General features: G+C 50.1%; 9 protein-coding genes across 9 annotated transcripts; 5 read left to right on the forward strand and 4 right to left on the reverse strand.

Moving 5' to 3' along the window:
- Positions 1-492: 492 nt before the first annotated feature.
- ASPBRDRAFT_640027 (uncharacterized protein) lies at positions 493-1,705 on the reverse strand. The gene is made up of 2 exons (XM_067628442.1): positions 1,386-1,705; positions 493-1,300 (listed from the first exon to the last, which is right to left on the reverse strand). Exons 1-2 carry the CDS (start codon positions 1,626-1,628, stop codon positions 518-520), a joined length of 1,026 nt encoding a protein of 341 aa, XP_067477020.1. The 5' UTR covers positions 1,629-1,705; the 3' UTR covers positions 493-517.
- A 2,136-nt stretch (positions 1,706-3,841) lies between these two features.
- Positions 3,842-5,057, forward strand: ASPBRDRAFT_76469 (uncharacterized protein; the record flags this gene model as incomplete). Its single annotated transcript, XM_067629318.1, has 4 exons — positions 3,842-3,935; positions 3,986-4,445; positions 4,512-4,706; positions 4,764-5,057. Exons 1-4 carry the CDS (start codon positions 3,853-3,855, stop codon positions 5,055-5,057), a joined length of 1,032 nt encoding a protein of 343 aa, XP_067477021.1. The 5' UTR covers positions 3,842-3,852.
- Positions 5,058-6,368: 1,311 nt separating this feature from the next.
- ASPBRDRAFT_130059 (fungal specific transcription factor domain-containing protein) lies at positions 6,369-8,980 on the reverse strand (the record flags this gene model as incomplete). Its single annotated transcript, XM_067618197.1, has 6 exons — positions 6,369-7,044; positions 7,103-7,258; positions 7,315-7,524; positions 7,573-7,705; positions 7,755-8,800; positions 8,886-8,980. The coding sequence occupies 6 exons, from the start codon at positions 8,978-8,980 to the stop codon at positions 6,369-6,371; spliced, it is 2,316 nt and encodes a 771-aa protein (XP_067477022.1).
- A 594-nt stretch (positions 8,981-9,574) lies between these two features.
- Positions 9,575-10,238, forward strand: ASPBRDRAFT_45060 (SRPBCC domain-containing protein). Its single transcript, XM_067625317.1, has 2 exons — positions 9,575-9,677; positions 9,752-10,238. Exons 1-2 carry the CDS (start codon positions 9,618-9,620, stop codon positions 10,178-10,180), a joined length of 489 nt encoding a protein of 162 aa, XP_067477023.1. The 5' UTR covers positions 9,575-9,617; the 3' UTR covers positions 10,181-10,238.
- A 498-nt stretch (positions 10,239-10,736) lies between these two features.
- ASPBRDRAFT_56577 (aromatic alcohol reductase) lies at positions 10,737-11,815 on the forward strand (the record flags this gene model as incomplete). The annotated part of the gene is made up of 2 exons (XM_067627592.1): positions 10,737-10,808; positions 10,868-11,815. The coding sequence occupies 2 exons, from the start codon at positions 10,737-10,739 to the stop codon at positions 11,813-11,815; spliced, it is 1,020 nt and encodes a 339-aa protein (XP_067477024.1).
- Positions 11,816-12,252: 437 nt separating this feature from the next.
- Positions 12,253-14,432, forward strand: ASPBRDRAFT_45061 (purple acid phosphatase family protein). Its single transcript, XM_067625318.1, has 2 exons — positions 12,253-12,680; positions 12,752-14,432. The coding sequence occupies exons 1-2, from the start codon at positions 12,548-12,550 to the stop codon at positions 14,113-14,115; spliced, it is 1,497 nt and encodes a 498-aa protein (XP_067477025.1). The 5' UTR covers positions 12,253-12,547; the 3' UTR covers positions 14,116-14,432.
- ASPBRDRAFT_640035 (uncharacterized protein) lies at positions 14,169-14,809 on the reverse strand. The gene has a single exon (XM_067628443.1). It carries the CDS (start codon positions 14,594-14,596, stop codon positions 14,222-14,224), a length of 375 nt encoding a protein of 124 aa, XP_067477026.1. The 5' UTR covers positions 14,597-14,809; the 3' UTR covers positions 14,169-14,221.
- Positions 14,810-15,071: 262 nt separating this feature from the next.
- On the forward strand, positions 15,072-15,809 carry ASPBRDRAFT_31688 (uncharacterized protein; the record flags this gene model as incomplete). Its single annotated transcript, XM_067622926.1, has 2 exons — positions 15,072-15,327; positions 15,400-15,809. The coding sequence occupies 2 exons, from the start codon at positions 15,072-15,074 to the stop codon at positions 15,807-15,809; spliced, it is 666 nt and encodes a 221-aa protein (XP_067477027.1).
- Positions 15,810-18,590: 2,781 nt separating this feature from the next.
- ASPBRDRAFT_678148 (uncharacterized protein) lies at positions 18,591-21,158 on the reverse strand. The gene is made up of 6 exons (XM_067628957.1): positions 20,865-21,158; positions 20,465-20,785; positions 19,843-20,220; positions 19,588-19,789; positions 19,262-19,503; positions 18,591-19,176 (listed from the first exon to the last, which is right to left on the reverse strand). Exons 1-6 carry the CDS (start codon positions 21,067-21,069, stop codon positions 18,695-18,697), a joined length of 1,830 nt encoding a protein of 609 aa, XP_067477028.1. The 5' UTR covers positions 21,070-21,158; the 3' UTR covers positions 18,591-18,694.
- Between the last annotated feature and the right edge of the window lie 1,116 nt (positions 21,159-22,274).

Raw genomic sequence — 22,274 nt, forward strand, 5'->3', positions numbered from 1 at the left:
CAGCCTTATTGGTAGCTGATGGCGTGGGCCTCAACTAATACTTACTCAAGATAAGTCATTCTAGTTGGCCTAGAATATAAGGCCCGGTTCTCTCGTTAGCCATAATGGTTACGGCATTCAGTAAAGTGTAATGTTTGACCTGTGGCTGATACATCACAATATGCACTAACACCTGGTAATTTTGGTTGTTCACCTGCCTGTCCATCCGACATAAACTATGCTAATACACTGTATTGGCACAATTCTTATCTGTACATTCCAGAACTTTACTCTGATTGTGTGGAAATCCCTTACCTGCGATTTTCTTGTTTTGGGGTTAGCTCTCTCTATATATAGAGACAGGCCACCTGACTAGATGCTCTCCTATATCGAACGTTTAGTGCTCTGAAGCTGAAGAACCTAAGCCACTTAGAGCATTTCATTCCTATGAGGAGGGAACCCTAGGGAAGAACACAATGAAAGCTGAGCAGGAGCAGTAGGGAGTAAAGTTAAGGGAATATCAGGAGTAGGAGGCGATTTATACGGAGTGGGTAACTAAATTACCAGGCTCCCGTGTTCGAAGTGCGAGATTGCACTCAGAAAATTGCGAATCCAACAACTCCAGAATGGCTTTTTGCGCTTTCAGACTCTCCTCTTGGGCACGAATTGACGCCTTGAGCGCGTCTCGTAAAATATCTCTTGTGTCTGAAGTCTCGCCGGTAGCTATAAGTCCAATATTATGCCTACTGTTGCTCGAACTCTGGAGCCACTCCTCTTTGCGCTCCAGTGATGCAGTAAGCTGGTCTATATCCTTGTTCTGCAGTGGTATGTATAGCTCGGAAAACGCCAGGGCCGAGACTATGATAAAGACGATTAAAACCGCCAAGTTGGCGTTGCTACCTTTTAGTGTGCCCAATTCTGCGGTATACACACAGCCGAGGTAAATTCCCAACGCAATGAATAGGGATAAGATTGAAACATTGAGTAATCTGCTAGGTGCTGTTAGGGCTGCGGCGGCTGTGAGCGAGGGTACTCCGTTGTTATCATTTGCCACATCCTTGCCTGTCCTTTGAGATCTATACTGATAGGGGATAGCTTTAATTAAGCGAGTAGAAAGGTTGTTTCGTGGTGATATGAGCCACTTGCGAACGTCTTCCGGGCTGTGTAAGTCGCTCAAGGTTTGTTGAACGTAGAATGAAAAGAATGCTGATAGTATCCCACTGACCATGCTCGTGTATGCAAAGGCTGTAGCGGTCCAGTGGATATTGCCAAAGTTGGCAAGGCCGAGCATGGTGATGGCTATCTGGGCGATGATGGTGGCCTTCCAATATATACTCTGATTGGCATGTGATTTACTCATAATTTGATGATTAAAGGGATGCTCATTCAACCACTAGAATACTCACTGAAACGGCTTCTAGGGAGAATGTGTCTTTGTAAGAACTTTTTAATGTCCATGCTTCGTTTGTGTCTCCATTTAACACATACTTTCGTATGCGATGTGTCACACGAGTCACATCCGACTTGAGTAAGAGGCTCCATGAGAGAGGGTTGGTGATATTCTCTTGCAAGAGCAGAAGAAATTCGTTCTTTGGAGCGGGAATGATTATATTCAAGAGTGAGGAAATGGGTGCGGAAGTGATTTTCATTCTGAAAGCAGAGTACCCGAATATTGTTTAGAGAGTTCTGACTCATGTAAAGTTGAATCAGTACGGCCAGAAACTTCAGCCAAGGGCGTGATGCAGCGTTCTTGAGCAAACCAGGTTAGCATGGAATCTTGGGAATAGAACGGATTTGTCGGTTCTTTAATAGCAACTGTCACTGTGTGCAGGGCTCGGTACTGTATACGTCATACTTGCAACATAAAGCATATCCAGGCGGTTAGCTAGCCGACAATCTCCGGATGTCGTCTCTACACGCTCTAGACCGTTAACATGTAGGTCGTGTGGATTTCCCAAGTCTAGGATATGGGAATGGTAACTAGTGAGCACAAAGGAAGATTTGATCGCCATGTCGGCTGTTCAGTCGGTTACGAGCTGACAGAGCGGATGCTGTGAGAGCGTTTAAAGAAAGGTTCAAACCCCAGAGTGCCAGGCAACAAAGCGATACTCCAATTTTTTGGCGCGTCCCTATTGGGTATCGATCGGGTGAGTACCAGGGCGCTTGCTTTGTAGAATTTAAGCTTTCTCTGGTGTGCACGGTGATGGTCTAATCTTTCCCAAAGTGATTCAAGATCCCTCCGTTTTGCGACGCGAATGCGGCTATGTTGGTGACACATTCCGGTGAGGACGCGAACTTCGAAAACCTTCAAAGCCAAAAAGAAGCTGCTCCACCTCATCCTGCAGTTGTCGTCCAACTGAGTTATTCATTTTCGGTCCGTTATTTGACTAGGTAATCTCGTATGCATGTAGCTGCTTGCAGGCCTCGACTCTTTTGAGAGTTTAGTCTCTTGGCTTCTGAGCGAGGACCATTGGGTCTCTGCTGCCTAGCGGTAGAGACTTCACAGCTTGGATCGAGTGCAGACCCTTTCGACATCATCCTTGTCCACAGCAAGGTCTGCTGGGTTTCTGTATCCTTTTTGGCATGGAAGAGGCACTATGACTTTGACGACAACGTCTAAGTTGAGATACCAGACGGCAGCCTCTGGAGACAAATCGCGATCAGTGAATCAAACTCGGACAAGCTGTATTATTAGCAATTACCGGAAAATAATCATTTGTAGACATACTTTCAAGTCATCCATAATGGTACCCTCTCGCTTAGCTTGCGCATAGAAAATATAGATACAAAATATCTAATGCTGAAAGAGCTTTGTTATGAGAAGATCGTACCAGACTGTGGGAGCTCTGTGCTATCTGCTACTAACTATGTAGTTTTATTTCCGGCGTGCGATACCTCTCTATATAATATATAGTCTATGGTATACAGGAAGGTATATAACTTGGTATATAAAGAATAGAATATATAAGGATACTCATTTCTATACTTAGATAGTTTTATTTTTTATGCTCAATACTACTATCTTTAAGTAATTATATATTTGGAAGCTTAGTGATAGAATACTTGTCTATATTTATTTATAAATAGCTGTGTGGCACTATTCAGCCTTACTTCTTTTCTCCTATCCAGACTAGTTACTTTTAGATAGTCCATCAGGCTGATACCACCTCGATCCAGTTCGACGGTACGTATACCAGTGAAGCTAAGCTAACAGGGACAGGGAAGTGATCGTAGGGTTTGACAGTACTCTCTTAGAATTAGTCTACTGTGTTCCACTTAGCTCGGGGTGGCAATTCTATGTGGATCCCAAGAAAACTACGGATATTTGCGATATTGTGAATCTAGATACAGAAGATCATCTCATGGATGCCAATGGTTTAGTTTCAAGAAAGTTATTTATGATACATAATTTTGAAATACATGTGGACGGCTAATCTACTACTTGTTGCCTGCCGACCGATTGACCCCAACGAACAGTGTTAATTTTTGGGTTTATAAGAATTAGTGGTTAGGCTGGGTCGGTCGACAGGGGACGAGTAAACTAGTACTATCTAGACTATGCGCTAGTTGAAAATCAGGGATTTCCCGGCGCTCTAAATACAAACCGTGGCCGAGGTGTGCAAGACATGTCTCACTTTGAACCAATAGGCAGTACTCAGCCCATATCTGGCCCCATAGCTGCGGACCACAACCCGATAGAAGGCAGACGAACCACAAGTTTATACGAAGAATTTTCACGCCGCCTGCTGTGGCTTGCGCCGAACCCCATCGTCAAGTCGAAGGCATGAAATAAAGTTAGCCACGAAATCTGCTCGCAGGAAATGAACTGAATTAATCAATTTACTACTTGGCTTATCAGATTAATGAAACAGCATGTATAGACCGACGACCCGATATGAATGGTGGCTATGCAGCGTCTTGCTCACGCAGGCAGCTTTGACCGTCACCTTCGAAATGTACGCTCGTCCCCTTCTGTAGGGCCGATTACCCCTAACCAAGGAGACAGCTATATACTCGTTGAATGGCAGCGATGGGTTACCCCTACCATCAATCAAGTGCCGGTGTCCTATTTGATTCCGATTAATCTAGGCATTCTGATCTTCGCCTGCGTGTTCGAGTTGATTCTATCCTTGGATGCAATTCATCACAAGAATAATATCCTGCTCTTAGCCGTCTGCATCTGTAATGCGTGCAGTTTCGCCTATTCGGTGATGCAATTATTTCTCATGGAAGAGACCACCGCAAGACTATTTGAGTCGCGTTTCGAGTATCCAACTTTGGTGGATACCACACGCAATGTCTGGCCTCAGGTCCAGCCAGCAGAGATGCTTGTATGTATAGTCACAGGGATGTGCACTCTGATCTTATGCCCGATCGCATACTTAATGCACCGGGATTATGCATGGGCTATCTACAAGTCTGTCCACGGCAGCTTGGATACTCGGATGCGTTATCTAGCCTATGAGGTAATATCGTCTTCCAGTTTCCCTGAGGTAATTTTGTAAATGGCTGCTAACAGTAGGTCATCGCAGATCTTCCTCGTCTTGATAAAACTCAACTTGTACTTTGTAGTTGGTTTCATTATCCAGTACGACCTGGTATATGTGCACTTCAAAGAACCAGAGTATACTCTGACCATGCTTCTCATTCCCGTCGCCGTCATTGCGATTATTCTTGGTGTCTGGTTTGTCCACCGCAAACAAACCTTTGGTGCGATTGTGATTATTGTGAGCTGTCCTGCATCATCATTATCTGGTCCCAAACCTTCTACTCACATGTGACAGATTTGTCATCTTGCCTTGATCGCGTATCTCATTAGCCGGATTGTCATTCTCTCTTCCGCCAATACAGCTGGGAAGAACATGATGTTACTCTTCGCATCTTTCTCCTTGGTGCTAACTGCTGCGACGGTTGTTTGCACGGCTACTTGCATCAGAAACTTTAATCGGGGGTTGAGAGCCATCAACCAGTCGAAAAATGCCAATGCTCGGGACTCCTACCTCTTGTACAACAGGACGCCCTCTGCAGAGTTGTCTCCTGGTATCCGACGTCCACCCTCACGTCTCACGCTTGACTAAGGGGATCAATGAAAATATAATATTTAACGGTACCCTACAATATTCGTGCAAAATAGATTTACGTATACTTGCTCTGCGCACAACACAATATCGGCATCAAGTAGCCAAGATGTATAAATAACGTGTAGTACCGCCCTTCTCGATCAATATCCATATGATATCCTATCCCGTTGCATCTATCATGCTGGCTTCTAAAGAATAAGGTGCAAGATCAGTCCTATCGTAGAAGAGCCAATGTCCTCAACATATACATCTACGCGGTGTTCAAAATATTAACGTCAGTTCGCAGCTGGCTAAATACCCGCTCGCCATGAAGATTATATTTTTTTACTTAGTCACACATTTGGCACTGAAAGTTCATCATCCCATACCATGAACCATACAGCCAGAAATGCCAACACACGCAGCCTTCTAAACGAGGTATGAGGCCATCAAAGGCAGGCTAGTAGTGGGAAATCGGCACCTTTTACTTTCCGGGCCCTGGCTGGATCTCCCGGCAAGAGATTGAGTGACTCACTGGCGTCAGTGTTGCCCTCTGGTAAGGGTGTCAGGCATGCACTTTGAATACAGACCTATCTATATAGTCATTAACGCACAATGTTAACAATGTTCGTTGCTCATTTCTGCTCGAAGATCCATAGTCCTCGTAGATGAAGGGACATATGAGAGGTCGTAGTAGTATCTTATCAAGCAGTTTAAGAAGGCTCTGCCTCTTCAAGCCGTGTTTTGGTCCAGCTCGGCATTATTTATATCTAGCTATATCGATATCACGTGAAACGAAGTTTAAAGTGGCATAAACTAGCGCGACATATCTTTAAGCTTCTACTACCAGTCAGATTATAAGGACGTGTAATAACGTGTAATGTTGGATTACGCGGGCCGGATACTGCCAAGGGACGTGCTTACTGCAGTGCTCCAAGAGATATGCGAGATGATCGTTTACTCGCATCATATCACTCGAACCTTGCACGATACACATGGACTATATGTGGTTTCCAAATCTGGTAATCTGCAGGGAGCCCATTTATGGCATTGTTGTTACCTGCAGTTTTGATATGCATGTAGCCCAAGTTGTGATCGGAGAAAGCATGCGCGGAATCCAATTGAGTAATCCAAGATGTGTGTCGGTGAGTCTAGTGATGCAAGGAGATCATAATTACAGCGTCTAGCATAGATTGTGAATAATATGTCACCTCTTGCCACGGGTGGCGGTCTCAGAGAGCTTGTCATCATTGCATACGAATGGCCAGTAGCGCCCCAGTTCCTCGAATGTAGAGACATGATATGAGCATCTACACGGCATAAGCATACTCAGACAAATGCGCGAGGGATCCCTTCACTTAGCAGGATATTGCAAAGATTGGGTCCGATGAAATCGACCGTGGAAATGGGGGCGTCGGCAACCGCGGAGTAAAATGGCACGAGATCACTGAGCTCGGTCTCCAGAGCAGTAACAGAGCTCTCTGTCACCGCTGTCTGGCATTGCCTGCTTGGGTATTCATAACTATCATCCCGGCTCCACCCTGATGATTCTGATAGGCCTTGCTTACGGCTATAAGCAAAGTTCAACGCGCCTGTACGAGCTCGGCGTTTCTGCCGGCGTACCTGCCACTGTCGGCGCAAAGTGCCCAGGAAGACGCTGGTGCGTCGGGCATTCTCGAAACAACTCGCCATACGGTCAAGGGCCCGAAAGCAAGTGCTGAGATGGTTCACTAGGCGTTGATCCTGAGGTGTGGTTCTACCCGGAATAGTGTTGAAGATCAATATTAGTGCGGCGGAGAAGACAAATGAGACCATCTGGATACTTGATCTGTCGAACCCGTAGGCTTTTTCATAAAGATCGAGCAATTCAACAATGGCCACCGCAGACTCAATGCACATTTTTCGGGCATGGCCTGAGCCTGGGCCTTGAGGGGGTTGAGGCTGTATATGGCGTCGTGAGATGTAGGGTTTGTGGCAATGAATCATGAACTGGTAGTATTGCATGCTGAGACTCCTGTTAGTCCGGCAACTGGAACAGGACGCATTGTCTCGGCACGACTTACTGGAGAGTAAGAACATGGGGCAGCGGTGATTGGAAGGCGGTTGCTTTATCGGCCTTGAGCTCCACGGGGAGTTTAAGCTGCCATTGTTGCAGCTTCTCAACAGTTACTGAAGCGAGCTCCTGCAGGGCGTGGGTGGAGATCTCCGAACACCCGTATCTTCGAAAGTAACCATTAGCCCCGGGTTCAAATCTTGATTGGAAGCCGTGACTTACAAGACATCCGTAAGCGGGAGCATGATTTCGTAGAGAGCCACCCATTCTTGGCACAAAGGGTTAAAAGGAATCGGGGGGAAGCTGGTCCCGAGGCGATCGGGATATGGCTTCCAGCTGAGGGTGGGAAGCGGGCTGGGAGACATGGGCTTTCGCACGGTAACGGCATCCATCCGGCATTGGGCAGAGCGTCCCAGATAGAATCCCCAAAATCTGTGTTGTAAGCCGGACAAGCCATGGCTAGAGGCGGGATGCTCTTACTGCTCATTGAGGTAGACGCCCCAGAAGACCATGCGGCGTACCTCGGCATCTTGATGGGGGATGATGCCCTTCTCCACGTACGGGCCCATCTCCAGATGAAGCCCCAGGTCTAGTGTCAGGCGCATGGCCATCCCTTGCTACTCAGTCTGGATGAACTCGATCAAGAACAGGCAATAGCTTACCACTGTAAAGCCATCCTCGGCTATCCCGAGTGCAGGATGCTTCATGAATACTGAGGATCACCAGGGCCTGGATGGTTGCAATCGACGGATTATCCAACTCGAGCTCCACCAGAAGCTTGGCCCGATCACCAAAATATTCAGCCAGGGACCGAGGAAAGGTGACAAAGTCAGGGTGATATTTGGGTTCATAGGCAGCCCCCAGGGCGCACATGGCGTCCGACAGGGCTCGGGAATAATATGGTGTGGCAAGCCCCTCCTCGCGGCTCTGCGCACGAGACCGCCAGAAGCTTTCAGCATCAATGACATGCAGACTGGGATCCTGCCAGGCGAAGAAGAGTTCAATGAGGTGTTTTTCGAATGCTTCGTCGACTTCTTGGTTGAGCTTGGCATTCTCCAGCAACTCAGGCGCATCTCGGGGAATAGCGACGGGTGGAGTGACATCTACCAGCGCGTCAAGAAGTGTTAGATTGGAGGTAGAGCCAAAATATCTCAGTTGACCATCGTGAGTCACTTGTAATCGCCCTAGTCGACAGGATAGCTGGTCGGTGACTTCGTCGTCACTGTCCCCATCTTCTTCCTCTTCGTCTGCCTTGGGTCCTTCTACAATGGTGGAGCCTTCCCAAGCCGCTCGTTCTTTGTCGGGCAAGGGGTCATGACGCTCCACGTGAACAGTCGGTTGGCGAGATGGCCTAACGCCATCAGTCTGCATCTGCTGCGCAGCAGGAGCGCTGCTATTGATGGACATGGGCGTGGTGGGCCCAGTATTGCTGCTGTTGGGAAGGCCATTGGGCTGCACTCTCCGGCTGTGGGTGCGATTGGAATCCGTGATCACATCCTCGCATCGCAGCTCCAGAGCATCCAGGACGTTCTTCAGGACACGGTGATCCTCCTCGTCGATAGGTGGAACCGGTAAGCCGCGTTCCCGAATATAGTGGATGAGGCTGTCCACTCTGCGTGCCAGCACGGCCACGGCCGGGCGCACGGGGACTTTCCGTTTGTCGTCGCTTTGCCGGTAGCGACAGGTTTTGCCTCGAATGGCGCAGTTCCTGCAGGTTGGGGTACCTCCACCACACTGTCGCAAAGATTATCAGTCGTGGAGACAGTCGAGTGATGGGAAATGAAGTTGGTTACCTTGACCTTTCCATCACGACACGGGATGCAAGCCGTGGTGACATGCTTCCGAAGGGATCGATGACTTCTGGAGGTAGCCGGCATTGTCTGAACATGAGGTCTTTGGCTGTTCCCTGATGGCCCCAGACCGTATAGCTGATCTACCTAGAAGAATAAGAAGATAGAAAACGATAATCGTAACTGAAAGTGACAGATTGTCTGGCACGGAAAAGTGAGGGCACGAACCCCTCCGCCCGGAAATCATATCCCGAGCGGAGGGAGAAGGGGGAGAGAGCCCGACGGTCGGAAATCCACCTTCTGATGCTGATGAGCATATCGAGTCTGTAAATGCTATCTGATTCGGTTGCAGAACACTGTATAGCTCTCCGTCGTCTCTCTGGAAGCTGAACTGTTGTCAGATGAACATATCTCCGACATCCGGACGGGGTCTATGCATGGACCGTGGCAGGAAACATATCGACAAGGATGCACACAATCTCTGCGTCATATCACTGATTCATTGGCTTTGTTATTCCAAGAATAGTTTGTAAGCCTCTGATCACCAACTCAGTCTTCCCAGCAAGACGAGTAATCGCATCTAAGCCGCGACCGTAGCTGCAACGATGAGGCTTTCGGGCACGGCATCCCGTGTTCCCGCTTCAGTCGCCCTATAAAGGCCACTCCGATTGCTGAAGCAGGACTCATTATTCACGAACACCAATAAGTCTCAAAATACCTCGTCCAACCTGCCCCATGTATACCGTCACAACCAGCGTGGAGATCGCTGCGCCTCCCGAAGTGGTGCGAGACAAGGTACAAACCATCTGAGAACCGCCAAGTTCTTAGCAAACTAGCAGACTAGCAAACTGACCCCGTCCCCGAAATAGTTCTTGGACTTTCCAGCCCTGCCCGTTTACTCCCCATCCGGCTTCATCCAACGTATCGATCCTGTCAATGGCAAGTCTCCCGCGCACCTCCAAGCCGGGGACCGGTTGAACTGTGCAGTCAACTACGGCAAGACGCAATTCTCGCCCATAGTCCGAGAAAATACCCCGACCCTCTTCAGCTGGGTGGGCACGATCCCTGGGATCTTCACAGGCGAGCACCGATTTAGCTTTGAGTGTCTTCCCTCAGACCAGTCGGACCAACTGTGCCGGACGCGTCTTGTCCACGAAGAACGGTTCACCGGGCTGCTCGGCTGGGTCATGGGCCAGGGTATGCTCGCGAATGCAGTGGGGTGGAGACACAATACTCGCCAAGGGTTCGACACATTCAACCGAGACTTTAAAGCGTGGGTGGAAGCATCCACGACATGATTTCTGGGGACGCTGTGTGGCATGAATGGGGAAGGACGAGTGTGGTGTTGTGCCTGGTAGTGGGAGCCAGGATCATATTCTACTTAATGATCTGTATGTTTATTCGAAATTAGTACCTAGCTAATGAATAATATCTCGTCGGATACTTAGTCCTCGCTAAGAAGAATGTCAGGGGTGAGTTTGACATCATCACCAACTAAGTAAAGAAGCCTAGCTTCCACTCCGCCTCGATGAGGTGAGATTCGCTCCAGATGGGACTGTTGAGTCAGACAGATCGGTCATTCGGACACCGAATCTCCCTTCCGCGCCTGTCTACCACCGAGCCCTGCATATCTCCGGGAGGTCGCAGAGACAGTTGCTGATTCACCTAACTCCGGGCGTCCATCTTACTGAGTGGGAGGCAATTGGCGGAGATAACGTGTTTAATCCCCGAGCATTGAAGCGGCCAGGAATCCTTCGGAAGTATATAATCGCCGACTTGAGCTGCCATGGCAGCACCGGGAGTAGATCCATATTAACATCTTGTTTAAACAACAGACTCATTTGTCCTTTCGTCATGACTAATGAATATGTCAAATACCAGCCCGCTGGGTTTAGCAACCGCATTCAACGCATTGCCATTGTCGGGGTAGGTTCCCTGTACCCGTCTGTGCCCTCCACATCACTGACCACAAGTCTGACTGCCAGGCCGGAGGCACCGTCGGAAAGCCCATCACCGAGGAACTCCTGCGGACTGGGAAGCACCGTGTGACAGCCCTAACCCGCAGCGGCAGTACGACCCAGGTGCCCGCCGGCGTCCAGTCCATTACGGTGGACTACGACGATGAGACCAGTCTGGTGCGCGCTCTACAGGACCAGGACTGCCTGCTGATCAGCCTCTCTGTGCGAACCCCTCCCGATACCCAGTCAAAGCTGCTCCAGGCGGCCTCTCAGGCGGGCGTCCGGCATGTGATGCCCAATGTCTGGGGATGTGATGTCATGCACCCGCCGTTAGCCGACAGTGGCCTGAACTGGGGAGGGTTTCGTGACCTCGTGGCCGGCATCGAAGCCAGGGGGATGAGATGGACCGCGCTGGTCTGTGGTTTCTGGTACGAGCACAGCCTGGTAATGGGGCCGAGTGCCTTCGGCTTCGATCTTCCCGCCCGGAAGCTCCACCTGAACGACGATGGCAACACCAAGATCAATATCAGCACCTTGGACCAGTGTGGCCGGTGTGTGGCTACCCTGCTGAGCCTTCCGATCCTTCCGGAAGATGAACAAGATGACCAGCTGACTCTAAGTCGGTGGTGGAACAAGCCGGTGTATATCTCCAGTTTCCTGCTCAGTCAGCGAGATATGCTGGCCAGCTGGCTGCGGGTGACGGGCGAGACGGCAGACAGTTGGACGATTGAACAGGAGTCTTCCCAGGCTCGCTATGAGCGCGGAATAGATTTGATGAAGAAGGGCGACCATGCGGGATTGATTCTGGCCATGTACTCCCGGGTCTTCTATCCCAACGGCGATGGCAACCACGAGAAACGTCGGGGGCTCGACAACGACTTGCTTCAACTTCCCGTGGAGGATCTGGATGAGCACACGCGCCAGGCCAAGGCCATGCTTGACCGGGGATATAATTATATGACAAACCGCAATTGACAGGTGTGGGTGGTCGGGGATGTGTGTACCTGTAAGAAAGCCGTTTAGCGAGGTTAAGTCTACTGCTACCACGCATGCAAGTTGTCAGTAGTTAACTAACGACATAATGTAACCCACCATGAACACTATATGTGCATAACCTCCATTGGTAACCGAAGTGAACCAGTCCCAAAATGTAGCGTCAGTCCATCGCCGGCGGACCTCCGACCGAGTGATCGACGGCAGCCAAATCCCCTTGTGGATGCGGACGGGAATAGCCTCGGTTCCTCACTCCTGAACGCGCCTCTTTCCCGAGCAGTGACAGCCGCCGCCGATCCCACGTGCGGCACTAACGCCTTCATCCACGCTTCTCACTCGCTCTCCTTGGTTGTGGTCTGTCAAGTTTGCAGAACTGAAATTAATTGAGGCGGGAATGAACAGGCCACTCCTCCCTGACCAAGGTTCCAAGCAGAGGCGCGGGCCGGCGCACGTTGCGTTGCCAAATAACCCTATTCTGCAGCATCGTCCGAAAGTCTCTCCGGATGTGATGGAATGCATTCCTTTCAGGCACCGCTTCTCCTCATCTATCCCCTCCCACGTGCTACTCTTGGGACGCACTGCTTTTGGGTCATGCGGCTGCCCACTGGATTACTAGCTTAAATACACCTTTGCGATCGCCCCCCTTGGTTGCTTTTCCGGAACGTCTTCCACGGGTGTCAAATCATTTTGTGTCTGCCCCGAACTCGCGCCAGCATGTCCAAGCTTCTCGCCTTGACCAAGGTGCTGCCTATCCTCGCGGCGGGTGCCCTGGCAGTCGACTATCCCACCATCCCCGAGGACAAGACCACTCCTTACCAACAGCGCTTGGCAATTTATGGATCTAACTGTTAGTAAAAACCTTGTCCATCGCTATCGCAGCAGAGTGCCCACGCTGACATTCACGATCAAACGCTTCAGCTGTCTCCGTCGCATGGAACACGTATGAGCAGCTAAACCAGAGCTGTGTCGAGTATGGCACCTCAAGCAGTAACCTGGACTCCAAGGCCTGCACGACCAAGTCGACCACCTACTCGACGTCGCGGACTTGGTCCAACGTCGCCTACCTGACCGACCTCACCCCAGCCACCATCTACTACTACAAGATCGTGTCCGGCAATTCGACCGTGGGACAGTTCCTCAGCCCGCGCACCCCCGGAGACACCACCCCCTTCAACATGGACGTGATCATTGACTTGGGTGTCTACGGCACCGATGGCTACACGCTCTCCTCGCGGAAGGCGAAGAAGTCCGACATTCCCACCGTCGAGCCCGATCTGAACCACACCACCATTGGCCGTCTGGCCGATACCATCGACGACTATGAGCTGGTCATTCACCCGGGTGACTTTGCCTATGCTGACGACTGGTACGAGGACCTGGGGAACTTGCTGGACGGCTCTGATGCCTACCAGTCCATCCTGGAGCGCTTCTACGACCAGCTGGCGCCCATCTCCGGCAACCGTCTGTACATGCCAGGTCCCGGCAACCACGAGGCCGACTGTAGCGAGATTCCCTACCTGAACAAACTCTGCCCGGAGGGTCAGAAGAACTTCACCGACTTCCTGCACCGCTTCGATGCCACCGTCCCTACCGCGTTTGCATCTCAATCCACCAACACCACCGCGCAGGCCCTCGCCGAGAAGGCGCGCAGTCTCGCCGTGCCGCCCTTCTGGTACTCCTTCGAGTACGGCATGGTCCACGTCACCATGATCGATACGGAGACGGACTTCAGTGATGCTCCCGACGGCACTGACGGCTCAGCGGGCCTCGACTCCGGCCCATTCGGCTTCAGCAACGAGCAGCTGGAGTTCCTCAAAGCCGACCTGGCCAGTGTCGACCGCACGGTAACTCCCTGGGTGGTGGTGGCCGGTCATCGTCCCTGGTACACCACCGGTTCCGGCAACGCCTGCGATGTCTGCCAGGAGGCCTTTGAGAACATCTTCTACACGTATGGCGTCGACCTGGGTGTCTTTGGCCACGTCCACAACTCGCAGCGCTTCCAGCCCGTGGTTAACGGTACCGCCGATCCCAATGGCCTGAATAACCCCAAGGCGCCCATGTACATCGTCGCGGGTGGTGCCGGCAACATCGAGGGTCTGAGTTCCGTGGGTACCGAGCCTTCGTACACGGCTTTTGCCTATGCCGATGACTACAGCTACAGCACTCTGCGTTTTCTTAACTCGACGGCGTTGCAGATTGACTTTATCCGTTCCACTACGGGTGAGACGTTGGACTCGAGTGTGCTGTACAAGGACCATTCTACTCAGTTTGTTGTGCAGTAGGGGTTCCCTGGGAGGAGGGTTTTATAAAAGAACGTTGAGGTAGATAGGTGTATATATCATGATGAGGATGTCTGAGGTCTGTGGACTACGTTTGGCTGTACTTAACTCAATATGTAATATGGTTGCTGGAAGGGTGCCTGAAGAGAAGGACCTGTCCCTCGAAGTAATATTGTTTGTGTCCCTGCGCGTCGATGTTCCCCTCTGGGCGAACCTCTCTTTGACTGCCTATCACCCTCGACCGTCCTCCCTTTCCTCCATCCCAAATGCATCGCTGTACCACTGCAGCTGGCGTCATAGGACGGGATACTAAGTTCGAGGGTATCTCATCATTGTGAAAATCTGTGCCTCTCCAACAGGTAACCGCTTTGAGTACTACCGTCCAGGATCGGTCAGTCAGCAAGGGGTCCTGTGTCAGTATCGCGAATGTTGCCCTCACGCAGCATAGTGTCAAGCTGGGATGCCGAGTTAACAAGAACCCCATGGTTGATATTCTTGCGTCGTGGGGCACGGTCGGGGCCTGGCAATACGCACTCCAAGGCCGACTTGGAGCAATCCGCGCAAAGGCTAAGATCTGTCACATACGATCTTCTTCTGGCTGCAACGCCGGCATCTGCGTCTAGTCAAATCCCTCTCCATCAGATCTATATGCGAACAGATATCCGCGTATATCAACTAAAGACAAAACCGCAAACCCCAGTAAACCTCGACTCTAGATGAACAGCGTGTTATGTAAGCAGTGATGCATTCAAGGTTCGGCATTGAAATGAAGCCCGAGAGTGGCACCGTTAGTCAATCACGCAGGATCATTCATCTTTCGACATCGGGGCCGAAATGGACGACATATTAATAATGACATCGCATTCTACCCCTATTGCTCAGGCTAGGGAAGGTCACTGTTATATAGACAGGGGTGGCCTTATCCCTGAAATTATCTCTCCGGTTGGGACGGTCACAAAATGGAGCAAACTTTCACTAATACTGAAATTCCGAAAGGCTCCTGGGTTCTAGTGACTGGTGTCAATGGCTATGTAGCCTCTCACACGGCAGATCAGCTCCTACAGCACGGCTATAGAGTCCGCGGGACTGTACGGAACCTATCGAAGAACCAATGGGTCGAAGACCTGTTTCGCGAGAAATATGGCGTCGATCGTTTTGAGCTTGTCCAGGTAGAAGACATGACAGTTCCTGATGCGTTCGACCAAGCGGTAAAGGGTGAGTCTTCCACAACTGCGGATTGAGCAATACAGCCTTCTTAACGATCAGAAGCCTAATCGCCATGCACAGGCGTCTCTGGCGTGGCTCACGTCGCCACAATCCTTGGCCACAGAACTGATTTGATCACGAGTGTGATTGATACAAATCGCAACCTCCTCGTCAGCGCAGCGAGAGAAGACACCATAACGCGATTCGTATACACGTCCTCATCCGAGGCAGCGACGTTCTCCTCCTTTTTAGAGCACCAAGCCGGGAAAAGCACGCAGATATCTGTGGATACGTGGAATGAAGTCGTATCCATTTTTCGGAAGGCGTTCCCTGATCGCGAGCTTCCAAGGGAACTACCAGGGACGGGTGAAACGTTTCGTTATGAGATAGGGCCGGATGCCCGCGCACAGGATATACTGAGGGCGATGGGAAAGTCTGGCTGGTCGTCTTTGGAGGATAGTTTGATGGCGAATGTATCAGACATGCTATAGAATGAATCTAAGCACCTCTTGGTCTGATAAATGCATCACCGTGATAGCCTCTGCAGTTAGCCGAACCAGTTCCTTTTCATTCGTCATTCCTCTTCCTCTGAAGTCGAAACGCATCCCAACGGGGCAATTCGATGCGGATACCGGTTCAATCCTACAATTTGGTCAAACTGTTCCCTGTTGGACCCTCATATATAGTGCGCCTAGTTTTTCCGCCTCGGTCCGATGGTTCCAAAGCATCTCGCAATACCTCCATTCTTTCTACCACGGAGACAGATCACGAGGTTCAGATCACGAGTAGCGTTAACTTCTCCCGTCCACTCTTCTAATAGCTCATGTGCTTTGTCAGGTAGGGTTTGGGCGGCGCTTGGATTGAATTAAAGAGACGTAGGACCATAAACAAATACCAAGGCAGTAGCGCATCTCCGGGTATTTAGATGCTATGCCGGCACAGACCGCTTTTTCGACAAATGATACTGCCAGGGGAACAAGGAAGCTGAGATCAGTGATGAAAATTGTATCCCGGTAGCAGTTGCATGCGAGCTGGTCCAGCAGAATAATTCACGGACAGCCGATCGATGACGGTATTTGCGCAGAATCTGCTGATAACATCATATGCAATGACGCTGTCTTGTCGAAGAGTAACCAGGGCGAGAAGAAATCGGACGCTCTATATGTGAAATCATTCACCGGTCGACGTAAACGGAAGGAAATAGAAGATGCGTACATGCTGGCTTTTTGCGTCGAAACTAACCAGAATCCGTGGTCTTGCCCGATTGGTAACCATCTCAGGTGTTCCGTCAGCTTGACATGCCCCAGACAAAAGCTCAACACGCTTGCAAGGTTTGGTGTGAAGTTGATTTGGCGTTATATATGTTTATATACAGCATTTGCTTGCAAGCAGGTTGCCGAAAAGCAAAAATACATTCTTATATACCTTCGTAGCATTGTGGCTCCAATGTATGGGCTGTGTGTTCATTTTAATGCAGACCTTGTCTCACCCCTGCCCTGATTGGAAGTAGGGGATTTGGTATTTATCATGACCTTAGACATACTGCCCCTTACGCGAATATATAAGATTAATGTACCGGGCCCACCCGATTCAGAACGGATAATGGTATGATAATAACAGAGATGAAACAACGCTGCAGTTTACTCAAATTTCTAACTACAGAATGCTCTCTATAATGGCAAAACCTTTGGTAATGTTTGATAAATGACTGTAGACATTCTCAGACTTATTGCGGTCAGCGTGGTTGCCGGGTTGCGATTCTTAAGAAGCGTCTGCTACTATAATGCTGGACTCACATGCTAAGACCTATCGTCTGAGCAAATAATGTACCTTCTCCTCTTCACACCGTTCTCAGTGGGCGTGGTGATGGCGACGATGGGTGTGGTGGTGATGATGATGATGATCATCACCAGCGGAGTCACGCTTCACAGCTGATGCTGGGTTGGTCCCATCGTGCAAGGCCTGGGGGAAACAGTGAGCGACGATCATAAAGTATAGGGACTAGGGGCCATAAGGAGGAGGGTAGAGAAGAGGAAAAGGGGCATCAGGGTCGAGGGAAGAAGACTTACTCCACGGACCGCAAGAGCGGATGCCGACGGGGAGGGAAGAGAGGAGGAAGGAGAAACTGCTGGCTTCTGTATACGCTCTGATGGCTCCCCACATATTCCGGATACAAACTGCGGATTGTAGGACTGGGAAACCGGCTGCTGGCGGTATAACTGACACTCCCGGCCGGAGGTAGAGTACAGCCAGGCATGGCAAATCGGAACTCGCGCACACCGAGCTGCGCACAGAGAGGTGCTGTTGACATCATAGGAGAAAGTCAAAGGGGCGTGGCTGAAGAAGGAGATTGTGTCATTGAGGATGCTTTCGGTGCACGGTGGTGAGGATGCTTGCGCTGCTTCCACAGCAAGCAAAACACTAAGGGCTTTCAACAGAAACATTATCTTTGAGGGTAGAATGGTTCTATCAATTGGTAGGAAGAATGAAGTATCTTATTTCTCATGAAGGCTTGTACTAGAATTAGGCATAGCCTTATTATTAAGTTGTGGTGGTTTAACCCAAAGAAAAAGGGGCCGGCCGGATCATACTACTTGGAAGAGAAAATTCTTCAGTTAGGGGGCCCCGAGGCATTCGACAGGAAGAAGTCACTGTGTACTTTGGAGACTAAAACATATGCCAGACTGTCTACGTCGTACGATAGAAACTAAACATTACACGGACGAAAGAAGTGTGTCTAAGTTCTATATACACTTTCCTAAAAGGACTTAGACTCGCTGTTAGGGCAGAGCTAGTTCAAAGCTCGGAGTCTCAAACCGCAAACGAGTACGACTGTATTGATACACGTCCATTACAGGCGTTCTAGTCTTGAATTTTGAACCCACTTGAAGCGGACTTCAAGTTCAAGCTCGATTACATGACACATACGATGTATTACAATAACTTATACACAACCGAGAGGTGTGACTTGGACCCTATACCGTTGGCGGTTATTCCCGATCCACTTGATTCGGGAATGGCACTGATTAGTATAAGCACAACTACACTAGGGAGATTTTGGTCCTCTGGCGAATGATTAGTTCTTGGCAATTGGTGAAAATAAGTTTATATTTGGCGGGCCACTTCAAGTAATGGCCACGGCTGAATTACCTCAACGGGACCAAAGGGCGGTTAAAGAGAAGCGTGGTCGCTCTACTATTCTACTATCGTGCGACTCTCGTAGACCCGAATCTAAACGGGACGTTCTCTCTGAATACTGAGTTGAACTTCCCCTTTACACTAGTTATAATCTCTTGACTTCTTGTGTTTTACCTAACATTGTATCTTATTCTCCTGCTCAGAACCCATGGAGGTCGCCTCGCCGCAATATAAATCACTAACTTTGGAGGACAAGATTCAGGCCATCGATAATGGTGATCCACGCCAGACCCAATGCAAAGTGGCAATCCCAGAGGTCGTCGCTACCTACTGCTGTCTTGGCTAGATATGCTACCAGATACCAAAGCTGTACCTGGGGCATGGGACCGGATTCGTGGGATAGGTGTCGCTTGCGCGCAGGGGTGTGGGTTCGCTGGGCGCGCAGTAACTGTCCCAGATGTAAGAGGACACCCCCTGCAATGATTGTCTGAAAGGTATGTCTCCAATCTTGGGGGTGGGGAACTCCGATATGCAGTCCCGCCAGATTCAACGACATGTCTTGCAGGTGTGCATGTCGCCGGCGAAAGGAAAACAGGTTCCACATCGCACGGATCAGGTCAATCGTGAAGGCACCGTGTGCCCGCAGCCGCGTCTCGTATAGGGCCAGTCGCCCAGTAGAGGGAGGCAACCAAGTCGAAGGTCTCGATGGCTTTGACACGCCTTGATCATGCAGTAGCGAGAATTAGTTCTCAAGAATGAGGAGACGAATGAACGGGAGAAGGGAAAAACGGAAAGGAGGGCGCACCATCAACAACATAAAAGGTCGAGGCAGCACGAGAAGGCGGATAGGTACAACATGCTTCTAATTCGAGATGTAGGACCTCAAGGACAGTGTCATTGGAGTCACGAGCATGCATGTTGGGATAGGTGCGGTAGCTTGTGGCAAGATAGCAGTTGGCTGCTTTGTTCCATAGACGAACACCGCGGTCATGGTGTGTGTCATACAGAATTTGCCACTCTGACAGAGCAGATGCCTGTGCGTCTGCACTGTAACCACAAACGGAATGATTCTCAGCATCTATACAGATCCACCATGACTTTTCCAGAGACAGATTTAGCTCGCTCACTTACCTGATATGCAAGCGCCGTACCTCGTCATCGAGATTGTTATCATACAAGTCACTGAGGGTGAGTCCATCCATGCTGACAGTAACGTATTCGCCAGTCTGAAACTGGCGCAGGTACACTAATTGGCCTGGCCAGATTCGAGCAGCAACAACGGGGTCGCTGGGGTCATATTCACCAGCCAGGACCTGGTCGAAAAACCACGGGCCTGTAAATACATCAGTCACCTTCTAGGCAGGTCACAGGACGAAGGGGTTTGACCAATGGTATTGAATTCGTCCGAGAAGATAATCCGTGAGTCTTTGTCGTTTACATGCGCAAGATGCTCTTCGATGGCATCGACGGTGCTTGACTGTCTCTCAGATGGCTGAATTGCTTTCCGATTAAACTTATGGGAATTGATATCCCATGCAAGGTCGTCGGTCCACAGAAAGCCCGCACGGGGGATATAGAGACTGATTGGAGCTCCAGGAACCAGGGAATGTACCGGAAAGGATCGGCCGCCCATTTCTGAGATTCCGGGAGAATAGGCACCTATTGCAGGGCGCAGTTCCCGCCGAAGCGAAGCCGGTAGGTAGTGTAGGTTGTAATTGCCGCCCAACGAGGTTTCACTGAAGGGAAATGTGACAGCAAAGATACCTGTGAGAGTAGCCACCAGAACAGCTCCCTGCAGAATCCACCCTGCGACCAAGCTGTAAACCACGCTCGCCTGCCATCAGTACCCGAGTCAGAATTCTGTCATATAAGGATTTACAAGAATCAGGGAGACTTGCTGGATGTCTTTGGAGATCTCCAAACGACGACCATGACCATGAAACTCGATGGACATTGAGGACTACTAGACAGTAAATGCCCGTCTCCAGTGATAGACCCAGGCACATACAAATCACCAGCAGGCACTCAAAGACGCCGGCAGAGTTCAGTCGCCGAAGCGGTCCGGTCCGGGCTCGTGCCCAGAGGACAATGGACAAAGCAATTGTCTCGCCCAGTGCCCGACTTCCCTCCACAGCATTCATCCCTTCTTGAGCGTAAGAGTGTGGATGCCCTGCGCTGCGCTGGAAATACAGTCCGGCCGAAAGGAGGACCGCGCTCAGGGTGCCGATTGAGGCGCCCAACCGAACAGGATGAGTTGTATAGAACAGGGTCCACACGAAAAGAGCATGCGCTCCGTGAACGATCCACTCCAAAAGCCATAATCGGTTAGCTGGGATGAATTCAAATACCGCTGGTCAGTATCGATGGAACAAGGACTAATGGTATGGGGCGAGACTAATCTGACTTACCGGCCGCTAAATGGTAGGACAGAGGTGGGAAAGTCTCGACGAAGAGCTGCCCTCGGCTGCGAAATATCTCCAGGATCCGATGCACCTCGGCGGTGTTCTCTCTGTAGCGAACGGTTGCAGGAACCAGTGAGCCCAGGATGGCTAAGGTGGTAACCCCTGTCCACAGCATGGACCATATCCAGTGCAGCGGGGGCCTCGATACCATTCTTGCAATCAAGGTGTGAAGACGATTGTACAAAGAAATAGGAAATGGGGCAAGGACTACGGCTATACTTGGACCTCATATAATATATCCTACATTGGTTGTATTTCCGAGAATTAACCGATAGTACTGTAAGGTACTTAGTACTAGTGGTCGTCTTGTTAGCGTCTTGGACCTCATGATGCTCGTGGCTCGGAGGGTGAGAGCGTCCTAGGAGAACCCGACGAGGGTCTAAACTAGTTTGTCCTATTTGCGAGCCTATCCTCTTGAACGTTGGAGTAGATGCCTTGCTAAAAGGGTTTTAAGCCTCTGGTCAAGAAGTGGACCGGTCAAGCGCCACTAAGTCGAACTTAGTTTAGGGTGCGCAGAGATTTCCCCTTCATCCGAGACACTTTTCAGGGGAGGTTCATCTCTCCTAGAAGAGCCAACAAATCGGATTACTAGGCAACCATGCTTTGATCTAGAGCTATGGATTTAGGTTGCCACTCTAACCAGGGGTTCGTTGTTTTCATTTATGAGCCCTCCGGTATCCGAAGTTAGCGCGCGCTAGTGTACTAATGAACCCTGACTATCACAACGCAATCCAATTCATTGGACAGGTGGAACCGAAGGGTTCCATCGGAAGCAGCTCTTGAGCTCATTCATCCAGGGTTCAGAGTACATTTGGAGTATATGAGACGTATTGGTACATGTACAGCACATTACTCGTCTGCGATAATACAGGTACAGTATACCTAGGTGTAATGAACGTTATGACTTTGAGCGGGATCCGGCCTTTTTCTTTCGGTCGAAAGATGTCGATTAGGCTGATACAAGTTGATCCGTGCCCTTTCCGACTCGAGGGTTATGACTGTTTTGGTGATAGTTACTTCGTACCTGAACTGCAATTGTCTGCGGCGATCCCGAGGATATGAGAAGTGCGAAAGCACGGGTAAGTCTCACAACGGACTTGGCTTCAAGTCTATCGATGTCGACAAGCTTTATGCTACACTGTCAATTGATTCTGCATTGATCCAGTGTCCGATCAGTCTTGTCCTGTCATCGCGTCTGCATGCAAACGAGCTGATTTCTCATTTGGGAATTGTCTCATCAGTGACTCCACAGTCTCTCTCCAGCTCCGTTCTGTATCTGAGGAGGGGCGATTAATTACAACCACAATACCAGATTTGGTTGGCTTGAGGTATGACGGATAGATGCTAATTTCCCAG

This window comes from Aspergillus brasiliensis (genome assembly GCF_001889945.1).
Source record: "Aspergillus brasiliensis CBS 101740 unplaced genomic scaffold ASPBRscaffold_9, whole genome shotgun sequence".
Taxonomy (NCBI): domain Eukaryota; kingdom Fungi; phylum Ascomycota; class Eurotiomycetes; order Eurotiales; family Aspergillaceae; genus Aspergillus; species Aspergillus brasiliensis.

Excerpts from the sequence above, each read along its gene's own strand:
- ASPBRDRAFT_640027 (XM_067628442.1), bottom strand. The coding sequence starts at position 1,628 with ATGAAAATCACTTCCGCACCCATTTCCTCACTCTTGAATATAATCATT. Across the intron at positions 1,301-1,385 it reads TCTCCCTAGAAGCCGTTTCA|GCCACCATCATCGCCCAGAT; the intron begins GTGAGTATTCTA and ends ATATATTGGAAG.
- ASPBRDRAFT_45060 (XM_067625317.1), top strand. The coding sequence starts at position 9,618 with ATGTATACCGTCACAACCAGCGTGGAGATCGCTGCGCCTCCCGAAGTG. Across the intron at positions 9,678-9,751 it reads CCGAAGTGGTGCGAGACAAG|TTCTTGGACTTTCCAGCCCT; the intron begins GTACAAACCATC and ends TCCCCGAAATAG.
- ASPBRDRAFT_45061 (XM_067625318.1), top strand. The coding sequence starts at position 12,548 with ATGTCCAAGCTTCTCGCCTTGACCAAGGTGCTGCCTATCCTCGCGGCG. Across the intron at positions 12,681-12,751 it reads GGCAATTTATGGATCTAACT|CTGTCTCCGTCGCATGGAAC; the intron begins GTTAGTAAAAAC and ends CAAACGCTTCAG.
- ASPBRDRAFT_640035 (XM_067628443.1), bottom strand. The coding sequence starts at position 14,596 with ATGGGGTTCTTGTTAACTCGGCATCCCAGCTTGACACTATGCTGCGTG.
- ASPBRDRAFT_678148 (XM_067628957.1), bottom strand. The coding sequence starts at position 21,069 with ATGGTATCGAGGCCCCCGCTGCACTGGATATGGTCCATGCTGTGGACA. Across the intron at positions 20,786-20,864 it reads GTCCTACCATTTAGCGGCCG|CTAACCGATTATGGCTTTTG; the intron begins GTAAGTCAGATT and ends AATTCATCCCAG. Across the intron at positions 19,504-19,587 it reads GTACGGCGCTTGCATATCAG|TGCAGACGCACAGGCATCTG; the intron begins GTAAGTGAGCGA and ends TTGTGGTTACAG.